Raw genomic sequence first — 17251 nt, 5'->3', positions numbered from 1 at the left:
CTGAAAGTTTGGGAACATTTAAAAATAGTCTGGATAGGATCCTTGGATCACTTAGATATTAATGAACACCAAATGAGCACGATGGGTCGAATGGCCCCCTCTCGTTTGTAAACTTTCTTAAATAAGTAATTCACGGCTAGTTTAACTTAATATTTTACTAGCAAAATATTTCAGTGCAGGATAACAAAACTGTATTATGTGTGCATTAATCAAATGTATTATCAAAATAGTAACTACAATTAAAATATTTTATCAGTGACCGCTGACGATATTTGAAATTTAAAAAAAAGTCGGTGCATAGTTTTTTTTTTCTACTTCAACTTTAATTCAACTGGAGACCTGTATAAAACATATTGGAAAAACTGTGGGTGTATATAAAAGTACACACTCTCTAACCACAACTTGCATGGAACTAGTTTTAAAAACATTGTAAGTAATTTTAAAAAACATTTTTCAGGTTTAATATACATGTGTAGAAATTCTACACAAATAATGTGTTAATAGTACTATGACACATTTTGTGTTATTTTCTACACAATATGTGCAGGGTATTGTCTTTCTTCAAACACATGAACATTTTCAGCCAAAAAAACAATGTTTTGGAGTTTTCATTCTAGGTTCATCCTGAAGTTGTACGATGTTTTTTCCTCTACTGTTTTTGTATAGTTAACACCAAGAATGTGTATTTTAGTTGTTTTCTTTTCTTCTCCCCCCAGATTAACTCTCTGTCATCACTCACTCTCTCTTTCTGTGGTTGTTTGCATTTGCTGATTAAATTGATGTTGAAGGAATGTTGACAATTGACATTGATTCCATTTGCAAATCCAACCAATTGGCAACTAAATACATTACATTTCAATACATTAGATTACATTAGAAACAACGTTGTTTCAAAGTCATATTTCAACGTTGAATATACATTGAAAATTGGATTTGCAAAAGGAATCGATGTTGTGCTGTTATCTGAGCCCAAAGCCAGAGAGGCCTCTCTGTGACGAAGTTCAGATAAGTTTAACAGTTTGGAGTTTGTGATTCATGACATTTGAGAAATCAATTAGAAATGTTAATCTGTGATTAACTCTAGAATGTGTAATATCATTTAGTTTTGTTTAAATATAAATGTGTGTTGCATTAAACTGTTTTGTTGATAATTTTAGAAAGAAAATCTGTCAACGCCGAGAAATATCTTCTCATTCCAGTTTAACTGTTTAGTCTGAAATTGACACATGTTAATAGACATTAGATTATTGGTGGCCCTGCCTATCATTAATCATTGAATAATAATCAGTTAAGGGGAACTGTGGTAACAAGTAATGATAGGATCTTTCTCAGCACCTAAACGTAAATGAGACTGATACAGTGGGGGAAAAAAGTATTTGATCACCTGCTGATTTTGTACGTTTGCCCACTGACAAAGAAATGATTAGTCTATAATTTTAATTGTAGGTGTATTTTAACAGTGAGAGACAGTATAACAACAAAAAAATCCTGAAAAATGCATTTCAAAAAAGTTATAAATTGATTTGCATGTTAATGAGGGAAATAAGTATTTGACCCCTTCGACTTAGTACTTGGTGGCAAAACCCTTGATGGCAATCAAAGAGGTCAGACGTTTCTTGTAGTTGGCCACCAGGTTTGCACACATCTCAGGAGGGATTTTGTCCCACTCCTCTTTGCAGATCCTCTCCAAGTCATTAAGGTTTCAAGGCTGACGTTTGGCAACTGGAACCTTCAGCTCCCTCCACAGATGTTCTATGGGATTAAGGTCTGGAGACTGGCTAGGCCACTCCAGGACATTAATGTGCTTCTTCTTGAGCCACTCCTTTGTTGCCTTGGCTGTGTGTTTTGGGTCATTGTCATGCTGGAATACCCATCCACGAAGGAGGTTCTCACCCAAGATTTAACGGTACATGGCCCTGTCCATCGTCCCTTTGATGCGGTGCAGTTGTCCTGTCCCCTTAGCAGAAAAACACCCCCAAAGCATAATGTTTCCACCTCCATGTTTGACGGTGGGGATGGTGTTCTTGGGGTCATTCCTCCTCCTCCAAACACAGCGAGTTGAGATGATTCCAAAGAGCTTGATTTTGGTTTCATCTGACCACAACACTTTCACCCAGTTCTCCTCTGAATCATTCAGATGTTGGCAAACTTCAGACGGGCCTGTACATGTGCTTTCTTGAGCAGGGGAACCTTGCGGGCGCTGCAGGATTTCAGTCCTTCACAGCGTAGTGTGTTACCAATTGTTTTCTTGGTGACTATGGTCCCAGCTGCCTTGAGATCATTAACAAGATCCTCCCGTGTAGTTCTGGGCTGATTCCTCACCGTTCTCATGATCATTGAAACTCCATGAGGTGAGATCTTGCATGGAGCCCCAGACCGAGGGAGTTATTTTGTGTTTCTTCCATTTGCGAATAATTGCACCAACTGTTGTCACCTTCTCACCAAGCTGCTTGGTGATGGTCTTGTAGCCCATTCCAGCCTTGTGTAGGTCTACAATCTTGTCCCTGACAACCTTGGACAGCTCTTTGGTCTTGGCCGTGTTGGAGAGTTTGGAATCTGATTGATTGATTGCTTCTGTGGACAGGTGTCTTTTATACAGGTAACGAGCTGAGATTAGGAGCACTCCCTTTAAGAGAGTGCTCCTAATCTCAGATTGTTACCTGTATAAAAGACACCTGGGAGCCAGAAATCTTGGTGATTGATAGGGGATCAAATACTTATTTCCCTCATTAACATGCAAATCAATTTATAACTTTTTTGAAGTGCGTTTTTCTGGATTTTTTTGCTGTTATTCTGTCTCTCACTGTTAAAATACACCTACCATTAAAATTATAGACTGATCATTTCTTTGTCAGTGGGCAAACGTACAAAATCAACAGGGGATCAAATACTTTTTTCCCTCACTGTATATACACTCACCTAAAGGATTATTAGGAACACCTGTTCAATTTCTCATTAATGCAATTATCTAACCAACCAATCACATGGCAGTTGCTTCAATGCATTTAGGGGTGTGGTCCTGGTCAAGACAATCTCCTGAACTCCAAACTGAATGTCTGAATGGGAAAGAAAGGTGATTTAAGCAATTTTGAGCGTGGCATGGTTGTTGGTGCCAGACGGGCCGGTCTGAGTATTTCACAATCTGCTCAGTTACTGGGATTTTCACGCACAACCATTTCTAGGGTTTACAAAGAATGGTGTGAAAAGGGAAAAACATCCAGTATGCGGCAGTCCTGTGGGGGTCGAAAATGCCATGTTGATGCTAGAGGTCAGAGGAGAATGGGCCGACTGATTCAAGCTGATCCTGGTCTGATGAGTCTCGATTTCTGTTGAGACATTCAGATGGTAGAGTCAGAATTTGGCGTAAACAGAATGAGAACATGGATCCATCATGCCTTGTTACCACTGTGCAGGCTGGTGGTGGTGGTGTAATGGTGTGGGGGATGTTTTCTTGGCACACTTTAGGCCCCTTAGTGCCAATTGGGCATCGTTTAAATGCCACGGCCTACCTGAGCATTGTTTCTGACCATCCCTTTATGACCACCATGTACCCATCCTCTGATGGCTACTTCCAGCAGGATAATGCACCATGTCACAAAGGTCGAATCATTTCAAATTGGTTTCTTGAACATGACAATGAGTTCACTGTACTAAACTGGCCCCCACAGTCACCAGATCTCAACCCAATAGAGCATCTTTGGGATGTGGTGGAACGGGAGCTTCGTGCCCTGGATGTGCATCCCACAAATCTCCATCAACTGCAAGATGCTATCCTATCAATATGGGCCAACATTTCTAAAGAATGCTTTCAGCACCTTGTTGAATCAATGCCACGTAGAATTAAGGCAGTTCTGAAGGCGAAAGGGGGTCAAACACAGTATTAGTATGGTGTTCCTAATAATCCTTTAGGTGAGTGTAACCGCAAGTTGGTGGCATGGTGGGTTAGTGCTGCTACCTCACAGCTCTGGGATCCCAGGTTCAAGTTCCAGCTTGGGGAACTTGTCTGTGTGGAGTTTGCATGTTCTCCCTGTGTCTGTGTGTGTTTTCTCTGGTTTCCTCCCACTGTCCAAAGACATGTGGGTTAGGTTTGATTGGTCATTCTAAATTGCCCTGTGTGTATGTGTATCTATATGTGTTGCCCAGTGATGGACTGGTGTCCTGTCCTGGGTGTATTCCTGCCAGGATCGGCTCTGGTTTCCCTGCAACCCTCACGAGGATAATTGGTTTTGAAGATGGATGAAGAATTAAATATACCTAGATGTCTATAATTGTGTATACAACATGTAACTATTGCAAAATCTATCACTCTGTCTAAGTTTGGTGACCCAGAAATGTATGGGAAAAAAACTAAATGCCCTGCCTGGTCAATGCCAATGCAAATTTGTGTGGGAAACCCTGAGGGTAGTAGTAATATTTATTTGAAAGACCCCACAATACTATTCTATAATTATACTGGCATAGGTCAAAAAACAAAAAGTCTGGGAACACTTTTTTTTATTAGCCTGGTGTGACCAGGGCCATGTTTGTTGGCACCTGCATGGCTGCACTGGCAGGGTAAATTAAGTATTGGCAACCTTCTGTGAAAGTATACATCTATACATCTTGCTAATTTGTACGGACTATGTATGTAAGTATGTAAGCGTAATCAGTTGTTCACACTTTTAGTCGTGGAAGGGAACAGCTTTTGTAGAGTAAAAAGTGAACGAACTGAATTATTTAATCATGCTCATTAAGGTGTTAATGTATTTTAGTTTACAGACCAGAAACTTAAAAATCAGCCCTGTTCCAAAGTGTCTGGTTATTCTGGTGCCAGTTGACAACATTGTTTCAGATGTAACCATGTTACAGAGGCTTGTCAGTGTAGGTGCTTTAGCTTAAACCTGCCACTTTATTTTTTCAAATATATTGGATATAGTAATTAAACTAAAGGACTCTGGCCCTTGTTAATCCAGTATCACTTACAGAACTGCAGAGAAATGTGGTGGATAACTATGTCAAGGTGACTCAAACAAATCAAGGCCTTACACAACTTGGTAATTTCCCCAGAGAAAGCAGATCACTAGGCCAAGGTCATTTCAGAGTGCAACTAAAATAGTGCAAAACCAGGGCTTTAAAATTTTAAGTATTTTTTTTTTTAATAGAGATGTGTAAAAAAACCAACAACTTAAAACTAAAAAAACAGTTCCTCAGCTGGCTTGGGTTCTGCATCAGATGTTAATTCATCATTAACCTAACTGTCAAGATTCTAATTCAAGGTAAATCATGTTTTGGTACAAACCCGGAATAAAAAATCAACAACTCTGAAGTCCCAGGAGGAACATGTATAATTTGTCGAACAGTTTAATCTCATTCAGCTGGAAGTGAATATTTGTAACATACTACATAACCTTAAATGAACTTCATCAGTTTGCTTTACCTTTTTAAACTTAAACTGACCATAGTTCTATCAATACAAAACTAGAAACAAAAGCACAGATTGAGTAGTAATGTAAGACTGATAATTACATTAAACACCACAAGTTTTTACATAATTGTATGTATGAGACTATGAACACCCAAGAAACCTCACTACTATGGGGATCTGAGCTTGTCTAGCACAGTAGTATATATGGCCATAAGTACTGGGACAACAAACACATATCAAAATATAGATTAAGCTAGTTTGTTGCACTCCTAGTTTTGTAGCATGGGTGTTATTTTGTTGGTAAAGATGATAAGGTGTACAGACACACAAGACCCTGCATTAACAGAAATTGATAAACTGTGCTATTTTGAACAGTAACAATGGCACAGGGATCAAACTATTATTTTTTCCTCAGATGTTTTAATACTGATTCTAAGAAAGGATGATTCCTTTTACATGCTAAATACTATCAAAAGTATTCACCCCCCTTGGACTTTTCCACATTTCATTGTGTTACAACATGAAATCAGATAGGATTTAATCAGTTTTTGCCACTAATCAACACAGAAAATTTACATAATGTCAAAGTGAAAATATATAATCTGCAAATTGTTCTTAATTAATTACAAATGCAAAACAGAAAATACTTGCTTGCATAAATAAGCACCCCCTTTTGATATGACACACCTGATTGAGCTGTGGTGTCATGTAAGTCATGTTCCTGAGCAACATACGCCATCCCTTCCTCACCGACTACTTGACTCAGCTGCTCGTCCAGTCACTGGTCCTCTCCCGCCTGGACTATTGCAACTCCCTCCTGGCCGGCCTGCCTTCAACTACTACCCGCCTGCTCCAGCTCATCCAGAACTCTGTGGCTCGTCTGGTATTCTCTCTGCCCCGATTTGCACACGCTACTCCACTGCTCCGCTCACTCCACTATCTCCCAATACTAGCACGCATTCAGTTCAAGACATTGACCCTCATCTACCGCTGTCTTGACCACACTGCAACAAACTACCTTCAGTCCCTTGTCTACCCATACATCCCCTCTAGACCACTGCGGTCTTCCAGTGCCAGAAGACTAACTCTGCCTCCTCTCCACTCCCCTTCCTCCAGAGCCCACTCCTTCTCATCCCTGGCCCCCAAATGGTGGAACAACCTTCCCAACAAAGTCAAAATAGCAGAGTCCTTGACCTCCTTCCAGTGCTTACTCAAGACTCATCTTTTCAGACAGTACTTGTAATATTAGTCCCTTTAATCCCCTGTAGATAGTACTTCACAACCATGCTTCTTGCGTTACTAATACTTATATTATTGATTGATTTTGCCCTTGCTGCCTTTCCCGTAGCCCTTGACTGTGACCTAACATCTTGACAGCACATGCCTTGTACTTAACTGTATTCTTGCACTTTGTATTGCATGCCCTGGATAAGGGCGTCTGCCAAGAAATAAAACAATAATAACTAGAAGTTGCATGCAACTTTTAAGGCTTCCATGTTGTATCAGTAGGTTTCAGATTTGAGCAGGCATTTGCAGTTATTAAATGTGTAATTTTCAATTTCAATCAAATGTATTAAACATTGGAGGTTTTCAATCTTTTTTTGTCATTTGTAGTGCACATTTCAGTGTCACTGGACTATAATATTAATCTCTTGCTTGCATGCATCAATTCTGTAAGGTTCCATTGCATTTTACTTATTTCTAGCATATATGTGAAGTTTTCATTATTGTGTAATTTAAAATGCCGAATGCAAGTCTCAGGTTTGGCCACATGATGGAGGTAGAGGTCTACATAAGGAATGTCATGATGTGTCTGACGTGTAGTTGTCATTTTGGTTGGTGTGCAAGCAGCCAGGTTTTGTGTCCTATCAACTTGGCTTCATCAACTTTGACAGATCTTTGTAATAGTTTAATCACTGACAATTTAAGTACATTAGGCTATAGTTCTGAAGATATTTCCTGTCATAAGTGACATATCGTAACACAATTTGGTGAGTTTTAGAATATGGCTCCGTTTTCTTCTGGGGTCAAAGTTCATGCTTTTATAAATACGTGTATTTTTCATACGTGCTCAGTCATTTGCTTGTGGCTGCCATGTTGTTGCACACAGTCACTTGCCTTTTGCACATTTGATAGATTGCAGTATCTATGTAATACATACACAGTTTCAGGGCACTGGGCTTTATCGTTCTGGAGTAGTAACCATTTTCATATTCGCACGCGGATTCATGTTAAATCCAACATTACGGCTAAACCATGTACCCCACCAACTTCATTTTCTGGTTTTCTCTTCAAGGCAGAGGCATACACACATGTGCAGAGTTTCATGTGAGTACTGCATTCCAGTGTCCAGGTAATGTGATACTTGTCTGAAGCGACGCATATGTTTTATTTCATTGGCCCACAGCACCCATAATTTTCAATGGGACAATTAGCCTTTAACACCCCTCGTAGGACTCTGTACAAGTGTCATGTATGCCAATTTGTGTCACAGTAGGTATAAGTGGCATGGATTATAGGGCACCAAAGCTGGAATCAGAGAATGCTACATGGCAGACAAAGCATGAGACCGAGCAACTTCTGATGAACAAGCATAACAGTAAGGCATAAGGTATGCATGTGTATGAAGTGGCATATGCATGTGTCCGTTGGTTTTGGAGAAGAAGATTTTTGTATCAGTTCACAATTTCGACACTCATCGCAACATGGCGGCGGCACGATGTGACCGACACGTGTAGTTTTCACTGCATTTGTAAGTATAAGATGTGTCTACAACACTTGCGAGTTTCGTGAGTTTTCATGCATGTATGAGCGTTTTAGGGGCATTAGAAGTTTTGGCGGAAGAAAAAAAAAAATAATAATAATAATAATAATAAAAATCCTAACAGAAACAATAGGCTTCCAGCACTTCGTGCATGGAAGCCTAATAATAATAATCCTAACAATCACAATAGGGTTCCAGCAACTTCGTTGCTTGGCCCCCTAATAATAATAATAATAATAAAAATCCTAACAAAAACAATAGGCTTCCAGCACTTCGTGCATGGAAGCCTAATAATAATAATAAAAATCGTAACAGAAACAATAGGCTTCCAGCACTTCGTGCATGGAAGCCTAATAATAATAATCCTAACAATTACAATAGGGTTCCAGCAACTTCGTTGCTTGGCCCCCTAATAATAATAATAATAATAATAAAAATCCTAACAAAAACAATAGGCTTCCAGCACTTCGTGCATGGAAGCCTAATAATAATAATAAAAATCCTAACAGAAACAATAGGCTTCCAGCACTTCGTGCATGAAAGCCTAATAATAATAATAAAAATCCTAACAGAAACAATAGGCTCCCAGCACTTCATGCATGGAAGCCTAATAATAATGTAATTAGTTGAATGGAGTCCACCTCTGTGCAATTATAACGTGTCACATGATTTCAGCTTATATACACCTGTCTCTGAGTGGTGCCACAGTTGGTTAGTACTATTCCTAACAAAAAACTGCATCATAAAGATGAAGGAACATTCAATGCAAATCTGGAATAAGGTTCTACAAAAGCACCAAATCAGGGCAGGGGTAGGATAGAAGAACATTTCCAAGGCATTGAATATCCCCCGGAGCACAGTAAAGTCCATTATTAAGAAATTGAGAGAACATGGCACAACTGTGAATCTGCCTAGATCAGGCCGGCCTCAAAAACTGAGTATCAGGGCGAGAACGGCACTAGCCAGTGAGGCTACCAAGAGGCCTATGGCAACTGTAAAGGAGTTACAATCTTATATGGCTGAGCTGGTAGACGCTGTGCATACTGCATACTACTGCCCCGGTGCTTCACAAAAGTTGCCTTTATGGGAGAGTGTTGTTTTGGAACAATGGAAAGCCATTATCGAAAAAAAACTCACGTCAAATCTTGGCCTCGGCTAGGGTTTGCCAGAAGGCAACTGGGAGACTCTGAGACCAAGTGGAGAAAGATACTAGGGTCTCTGATGAGACCAAAATAGAGCTTAGCTAAGCACTACATTTGGCACAAAGCCTAACACTGCACATCATCCTGAGAACACCATCCCTACCATGAAGCATGGTGGTGGCAGCATCATGCTATGGGGATGCTTCTCTGTGTCAGGGCCTGGAAACCTTGTAAAGATAGAGGGCAAAATGGATTCAGCAAAGTACAGACAAATCTGGAAGAAAACCTGTGAAGTCTGCAAGAGACCTGGGACTTGGGAGAACATTAATCGTCCAGCAGGACAATGACCCCAAACATACAGAACCACACTGGAGTGGCTTAAATAAAAGGTAAATGTCCCGGAGTGGCCCAGTCAAAGCCCGGACCTCAATCCATTTGAGAATATGTGGAAAGAGTTGAAAATTGCTGTTCACCAAATGTCCCTATCAAACTTGATGGCGCTTGAGCAATTTTACAAAGAATTGGCAAAAATTGCTGTGTCTAAATGTGCAAAGCTTGTAAAGACATGGCTGTAATTGCTGCCAAAGGTGCCTCTGCCAAATATTGACTGAAGGGGGTGATTACTTATGCATTTGTAATTAATTTAGAACAATTTGCAGATTATATTTTTCACTTTGACATTATGTAAATGTTCTGTGTTGATCAGTGGCAAAAACTCCTGATTAAATCCATTCTGATTTCATGTTGTAACACAATGAAATGTGGAAAAGTCCAAGGGTGGTGAATTCTTTTGAGAGCCTGTATAAGCTTCATGTTAATGGGAAATCATCCTTGCTCCTTGATTAGTACTAGGTTAGTCCAGAAGTACTGCAGTTCAGAATGGTGGTGGCCAGAACCAAGACTTCAAAAGTGATGGAAGATGTGGAATGTCAGCTTTTTTGTGCGATAAGCCTACTTGTCTGAAGAAATCGTTGCATTAATCGGGTTACCGTCCGGCCATCTTAGAATAGTAACTCCATCAGGATGTTTAGTTGCAAAAGCACAAAGTGTTTAATTAATGTTTTGGTCAGTTTTCACAATAGAGCAAATAGAGCTCTGGTAGTTCAAATAATGTTTTGATGGTCCCATAAAACACTATAATATAGAGGCTTACTTGTGTTCTTGTGGAAAGTACAGATTTGCCAATTAAGTTTATATAAGAAAATTCAGATTATAAGTAATGCCATAGTTAAAATGAATGCACCAAAACAGTTTCAACTGTATTAGCGGGTTTAAAATCTATAGATTTACAAGATTCATGTGTGTTGACCGCAGTTTGTATTGTAGTTGCTAATATAAACTGTGAGCAAAAGTACAGAAACTTCTAGTTTTCCTATAGTTTTCTTCAGTACTTACAGGTTTAATACTAGATTACATATAACAGTCTGTAATTAACAAAAACAGGAAACAAAATAAATGTATTTGTATTAATTACAGGTTCTAGGCATTACTATAGTCATTTATGAATTATGTGTATTTTAATAGTGTTTTATTATTAATAATATTATTATTATTATTATTATTATTATTAGTAGTATTATTATTATGGTAATACTATTAGACCCCATTTACACTTGCAACAGCCCTGAGATACCATGTGTGAATGCACGAAAAACAAAAGGTAGTGTAGGACTGACCATTCTGTAACACAGGGTCACCATTTCTTACCATTGCTTAACTGTCAAAAGCTAAACATATCTATTCTCATATTGGACTTTGTAAGCTGCATTCTTTGTTGAAAATGTTTTAGGAAAGGGGTTCAATCATAATTCAAATCAAAACCTCAGAGCTCCACTTTTCTTGAAAATACAACAAAAATGTTCATAGATAATAGTAATTGAAATAAATGTTAAGCATGAAATGGGTGTGTACATTCTAACATAGTAGGAATGAAAGATCTTTAAATCCTGTAGTGCTTATAGTGTACAACAACAAAAAAAATTGTTCACATGGCCAATGGTATATTTCTAAAACATTCCAATACACTTCATAATTTATGTGTACAGATAATGTTTTAGGTTAGGAATTTAAAGGGGTTTGATTTCACAAGATAAAAAATGCTCCAATGAATTTGAACCATATTATATATTGTAGCGGGGATTGATTTTCAATTAGATAACCCACAGGCTGATTAAACTTATTTTGAAGAACTCCCAGTGCATAAAGTGCTCGACACACTCCATGGGGAATCCCCAAACATTGAGTAGGCTGATTAGATGGACCTCTATCTACCTCTTTTATTAATTAAATTAATTAATTATTAATTAAACGACTCATTTGCTAACAGATGAAGCACTTGGTTTTTGAGAGATTTACGAGATTACAGACAACACAAATATATCTTACTTATTGAACATATATAGTGTGTAATCTGAGCAACTATAGCACAATATTATATTTCTCTACAAATGTTGAAAAAGCAGAGCTGGCACTAAGCTATTCAAATAAAAGTATTTGCTATCATAGCCTTTGCGATTAATTCTTACGATCTAAATAATGCATAAATCTGCAGCTGTTGTACTGTGCACAGAATAAAATTGTTTAAGCGCTGACAGGTCATACAATACAATCTGTCTGTATTTAATGCCACTTGTTTTTGAATAGTAATTTGTATTTATTCAGGTCACACATACAAAATATGAATGCAGCCACTGCTTAAAGAGGTTTACCAGAATGAATACAATTCCTCAAGTTAATTACAACCCTGAAAATGACAGAGCAAAGACACTTATGGTATACAAACACTTCCTTGATTCACTGCATAATGTAATAAAGACTAGAACAAAAAGCTCTAGCACTATAAATTACATCATAAAGAGAATGTATAAAATGTAATGGTTAATTAAAAGTATCTTCTTAATGGGCTCAAGTTACTATAAATACATTGATTCCTATTTGCCGAAACCCTAGGACAAACTCTTAGAACAATCTGGAATCCCAAAAGCCAAGTATAAACAGTACTCAAATTCACAGAAGCAAAGGATAAAAACAGAACCACTTCATGATTTACTTTCAGAGACGTCCAAACCCTAAGTAAATATAATAGAAAAAAATTGAAAAGTATCATTCAGGTACAAATATCGATAATGCTTAAAAAATTAGAATATATGGTGTCAAAAGGTCAAAAGAACAATTTCTACATTCAATCATTTGGACTAAAAGACTATAGCAAATTAGCTAATTCTTGAAGACCTCTATTAAAAAAACATTCACAAATCCAGATCTTCAATACATAAAGCCCTTTGTTTTTCTAAACTCTTAGATCAAATCTTGTAAATGGGAGCCCACATTTTGTCCAAATTATTAGTGGATGTATAAAGATCAGCCTTAAAAAATGTATTTAAAAAAAAAAGTTTCACCAAAGAATTATGAAGCTTTATGAGGAAGGGATTTGTATAATACAGAAGACAATTAAAGGGTTGTTGCTCCAAATTTCCTGACACTGAGTTTAAGTTTATCTATTCAATCTGCAGTTCACATCATATGCATCTTTAAAAATAAATTGAAGTCTTGGACTTTGCACAAAGAAATGTGACATTTTCATTGAATATGGCTTAGTGTTTGACAACAATCTGCAGTAATGTTTACCCTCAAATTGTTTAGTTTTTAAGATCAAATTTAAGGAAATGAAACTCCCATTGTGAGTTAACACTGTGATTGTGATTTTGTGTTTTAGAACTTGCAGACTCTGATATCATTGCTGAGCTGATGGAAACCAAAAATAATAATCCTTCAACTTAATCTTCATTTCACTTGTTGGTCTTTACAAATACACTCAAGCATGAAATATGAAACACCTCGTGCATGCTTTTATAAAAGCTTGCATCTAGAAAAACATTAAATGGATCATACCTGTGTACCTTCCTGTACTATATATTAGCGCAACTAGATTTAGAATAATATAAGGCAACATATCAACATTATTGCCAAGCTTGCCAATAAAACACTTCCACAGATCACCACTGATTAGAGGCATAAACATAATTGTCTTTCATCATCTTCAACCAGGTCTTATACGTACTTTGGCAAAGTTCACCATCAACACACATTAACAGGACAACTCTGCTGATCTTACCAGTATCTTGTCGAAACTGATGCATGGACTGTAGGTCTATGATATAGGGAGCCAGCTGGGGGTCAACTTGCCCAAGCACCACAGTCCCCCGGGAGTCGGTCTTCAGCACGTTCTCGATGTGGTGACACACGGCTGCACTGTAGGGCCTCCAACGCCCATGCTCATTCAGCCACTCCCACACCACCACCCGTGCCAGGTTCTGGGGGGGATACCCCAGCCCATTTATAGGGATCATCACTGTGGAGCCGGGTCGCGCCATTTACCTGCCACTGGCAATGTGATCCCCCCCCAATGCACAAAAAGTCCTGTAACTTCACTTGAGATATTCCAAAAGCCAGGCTTGAGCAAAGTCAGTTTCTAATTGGCCCACTAACTTGGCATTATCTTTCAAATGTGGTCCACTGATTCAGTTCCCAAAAAGCATGTTTTATATTAATTTATTTACTGACCTCCCCCTCCCAAATTTGCTACATTGCTGTTGGCTGGGATAATCACAAAATGGATTGACATCAGCATTTGTTGACGCTCCATGAATTACTACCAATTTCATTTGTTAGTGATCTGTGGTTTCCAGCTTGCAAAATCCCCAATACAAAAGAACACTCCTTCAAAAATATACACATTTCCCCTGTTGATCCCCTGTAACAATATGAATCCCTTTGCTTTGGAGACATGCAGTTTAGCTAACAGAACTCCCAAACAATTGGAGGCTTTGTTCTTTGTGTAAATGAAAGATCCCCCTGTAAGTAATAAAGTTTGAAGAGGAAGCCTCGAAAAGTCAGCAAAGTGGGTTTTCTGTAAGCAAGATATCCAGTGTTGAGATGACATACAATTCATCCACATACAAACAGGCTTCAGCTCCAGCATAAGACACGATCATTCTGAGAAGGGATAGAGAGAAGGAAAACAACAATAAGATCAAACCTTCATAATTTAACAATGGTACTGAAATTAAGACCAATTCTTAAATTGCATTATAACACCCATTAAAGAAAACAACAACATCCTAATTAGAAAAATCTCCAAACAGGCACTATGTATACAAACACAAATCCATAACCTAAAAATAACTGTAGTGGTGTATTTCCGTGGTGGATCAAAACATGTTCTCAATATTTTATTTGTTGCATTTGATCAATGTCAAGTTAATAAGTGGAATCCAGAACTTTCATTAATGTTCATTTTGATTTCTTCTGCATTTATCCAGAAGATATCTGAACTCAATACTATTTCACTCACACCTGTCAAGCTTTCAATTCAACGCTCTTGTAAACACAACAAACTGTGCTCCGTCACTAACGCACAGTACGCCGTTTGTTCTCCTCACGTAATGCCCTTGTTGGGATACCGTTAAAGCAAACCATTTTTTATGAGGTGTAATTAAATTGTATTAATTAATTTATTTTTAAATCGTACTGTCTTCGAATCCCTTCACCTGTTAATTCTCGGTTAAAATAAATTAATAAAATTCTCATTGGCATGGCATTGTTTCCAATGGTACTCATGTAGCCTATGCTTCAGTAAATAATAATAATAATAATAATAATAATAATAATAATAATAATAATAATAAACATAAGTATACTTAAGGGTTGTCGTGATTTTCTTTTTTGTTCCTGGTCCATCGATGCATATATAATATATATAATATAATTACTGATATTATGTTTTAATAAGCAACAGATTTTACTGATATTAGTTTATTGATGTTATTGTCCTGTCTCCAATACTATCACTCAAAATACTGCAGTACGTTTTCCATACATCAGTGGAATTCGGCACGTAAAACTGTAGAAAAATAAATATAAATAAAACCAAAACATTTGTGCTTAACCCCATCCTACAGACGTTATTGTTCAGGTCATTGTTTCACTAATAACAGTAGAGTCGAATATATCTGCAGGTGTGAGTATATTAATATTATTATTTATAATAATAATGACATATACAATAAATCCACAATGTCTACAGCTAAATTATTGTTCTCCAGATTAAAATGACTACCAAATTCACTTACATGTGATTAGCTACTCTTCTTCGCTTCGCTGTCTTCCTCTGGGCTCTTTCGCTCCCTCCCTCCGTCGTATTTATTTACATAGATTTGAAAAATGTGTTTTAAATGCATAGATAACATCCGTTTTCTTTCTGTATGCCGTTATTTCCAATCGTTTGACATATCCGGGCGTGTCTTGAGTGTTTACCCCTTTTCGCAATCTGCTATCCAGAAAGAAAAAGAAAAACAATTACGTCCCGGTTATACGTTTCCAAACGTATGCAGTACATGGTCTTGATTTAGTTTTATTTTCTCAACGCCTTAAAAAGATTCCACGTTACAGATGCCATGTCCCCGAGTAGCACATAGAAAAAATACACTAATGTTGCTGTTTTCCTGTGAAGAGGGGTTTAAAAAATCGCACACACATGGACGCACAAAGGTCGGTTTCACCTGTGATTAGCACTGCGAATGGAAGAGCATCAGTCCCGGTTCCTAAGATACCGTTTCTAAAACCACGGCGCTAGATTCAATATGATGATTATCCAGTTCAAACAGGGGAGAAGCAAGTTAAACAAACCTATTTCCCAAGCGTGCTATGCCATTAAAACGTCCTGTTATTTGTGTTTAGTCCGAGATTGGCTGATTTGTTTAGCTGCTGCTAGACATGTCATGCTTGCTATAAAAGCAAGGAAACAGTTATTTTTCTTGACACATACAAAATAATATAATACGCTATTGCAACATGTTGCAGGGAAGCACTAAGCTCTTGCTTCTAACCCCTGACTCTCGGATTGTAAATAATTGGAGTACAAATGTAGCATAAATATCGCAGTCGTTTAATATTTTGCACCTGCAACGCATTGTAAAAAGGGCTTACCTGCAATTGTTAACAAGCTGAAAGAAAAAAAAAATCACAAAGAAACGTTTCTTAATGGTATATCTGTCGTCTTGTAAAGAAGTGTTTAAACGTGTCATGCATGAAATCTATTTAGTACAGTAGCTAACATTGTACATTATAAAATAAATAATAATCAGACTCGTCTTTGGAGCCGTTCTCTCTCCTCCTACGCTGCAAGCAGACGCATACAGCTCCCCTTTCACCGTCCTTAGCTATATTACAATTTGAAATTAATTAACGTTGACGACGTATGTATGAGTTAAATGCTCTACTTATGCAACAGTTCAATCTCTGTGTGTGTGTATATATATATATATATATATATATATATATATATATATATATATATATATATATATATATATATATATATATCAATGCAGATATTTGATATCACAGCTTTAACATTTGATGCTCTCTATTTTAAGATCGCCTGCATGACACCGACCATCCTACCCGATTTCACTTTTTGACGGTGGGTGCTTTTGAAACCCCCACCCCCTTTGTATAATCGTGAAAATAAACAACTGCGTAATGTCACAGTTGCTAATCAAATCTCACGCCCACTCTGTTCATTTCGTGGATTTTGTCTGCAGAGGTCCTAACCGTGCCCTTTAAAAGTAGCCCATCCTAGATATTTGCGTTTATATTGCATCTACTGTTGTGTAGCTATCTGGTTAAACTGACCAATTGCGTTCATAGAATAAATATTCTAATTAAAAAATATTCTTTATATTTGGTTCATGTAATTGTGGTAAACAATAGAAACACTGCCGACTGCTGCATTACCTTTAAAACAATTAAGCATAAGCAATTGCCTGTAAGCTTTCGGTATTTCTTTTTAAATGTGTAATACACATTTCTGTTCGGGGGCAGTACGAGTTACAGTCGCATCTTTTTGCTTCCTGTGACTGCAAAAATAACTACAAATAA

At 37.6% G+C, this 17251-nt stretch overlaps 1 protein-coding gene across 1 annotated transcript in view; it reads right to left on the bottom strand.

The window, feature by feature from the left end:
* dtx1 (deltex 1, E3 ubiquitin ligase) overlaps positions 1-16583 on the bottom strand; it is a 193872-nt gene extending 177289 nt beyond the window's left edge. The window contains exons 1-2 of the mRNA XM_066688937.1: positions 15442-16583; positions 13425-14305 (exon numbers count right to left, since the gene is read on the bottom strand). Of these exons, the coding sequence (XP_066545034.1) occupies positions 13425-13683 (259 nt within the window). The 5' untranslated portion in view covers positions 13684-14305; positions 15442-16583. The remainder of the gene's footprint in view (positions 1-13424; positions 14306-15441) is intronic.
* Positions 16584-17251: the final 668 nt, after the last annotated feature.

This window comes from Amia ocellicauda, chromosome 17 (assembly GCF_036373705.1).
Source record: "Amia ocellicauda isolate fAmiCal2 chromosome 17, fAmiCal2.hap1, whole genome shotgun sequence".
Lineage (NCBI taxonomy): Eukaryota > Metazoa > Chordata > Actinopteri > Amiiformes > Amiidae > Amia > Amia ocellicauda.
Note: the sequence above shows the minus strand (reverse complement) of the source record. Positions and strands in the feature narration are given on the sequence as shown.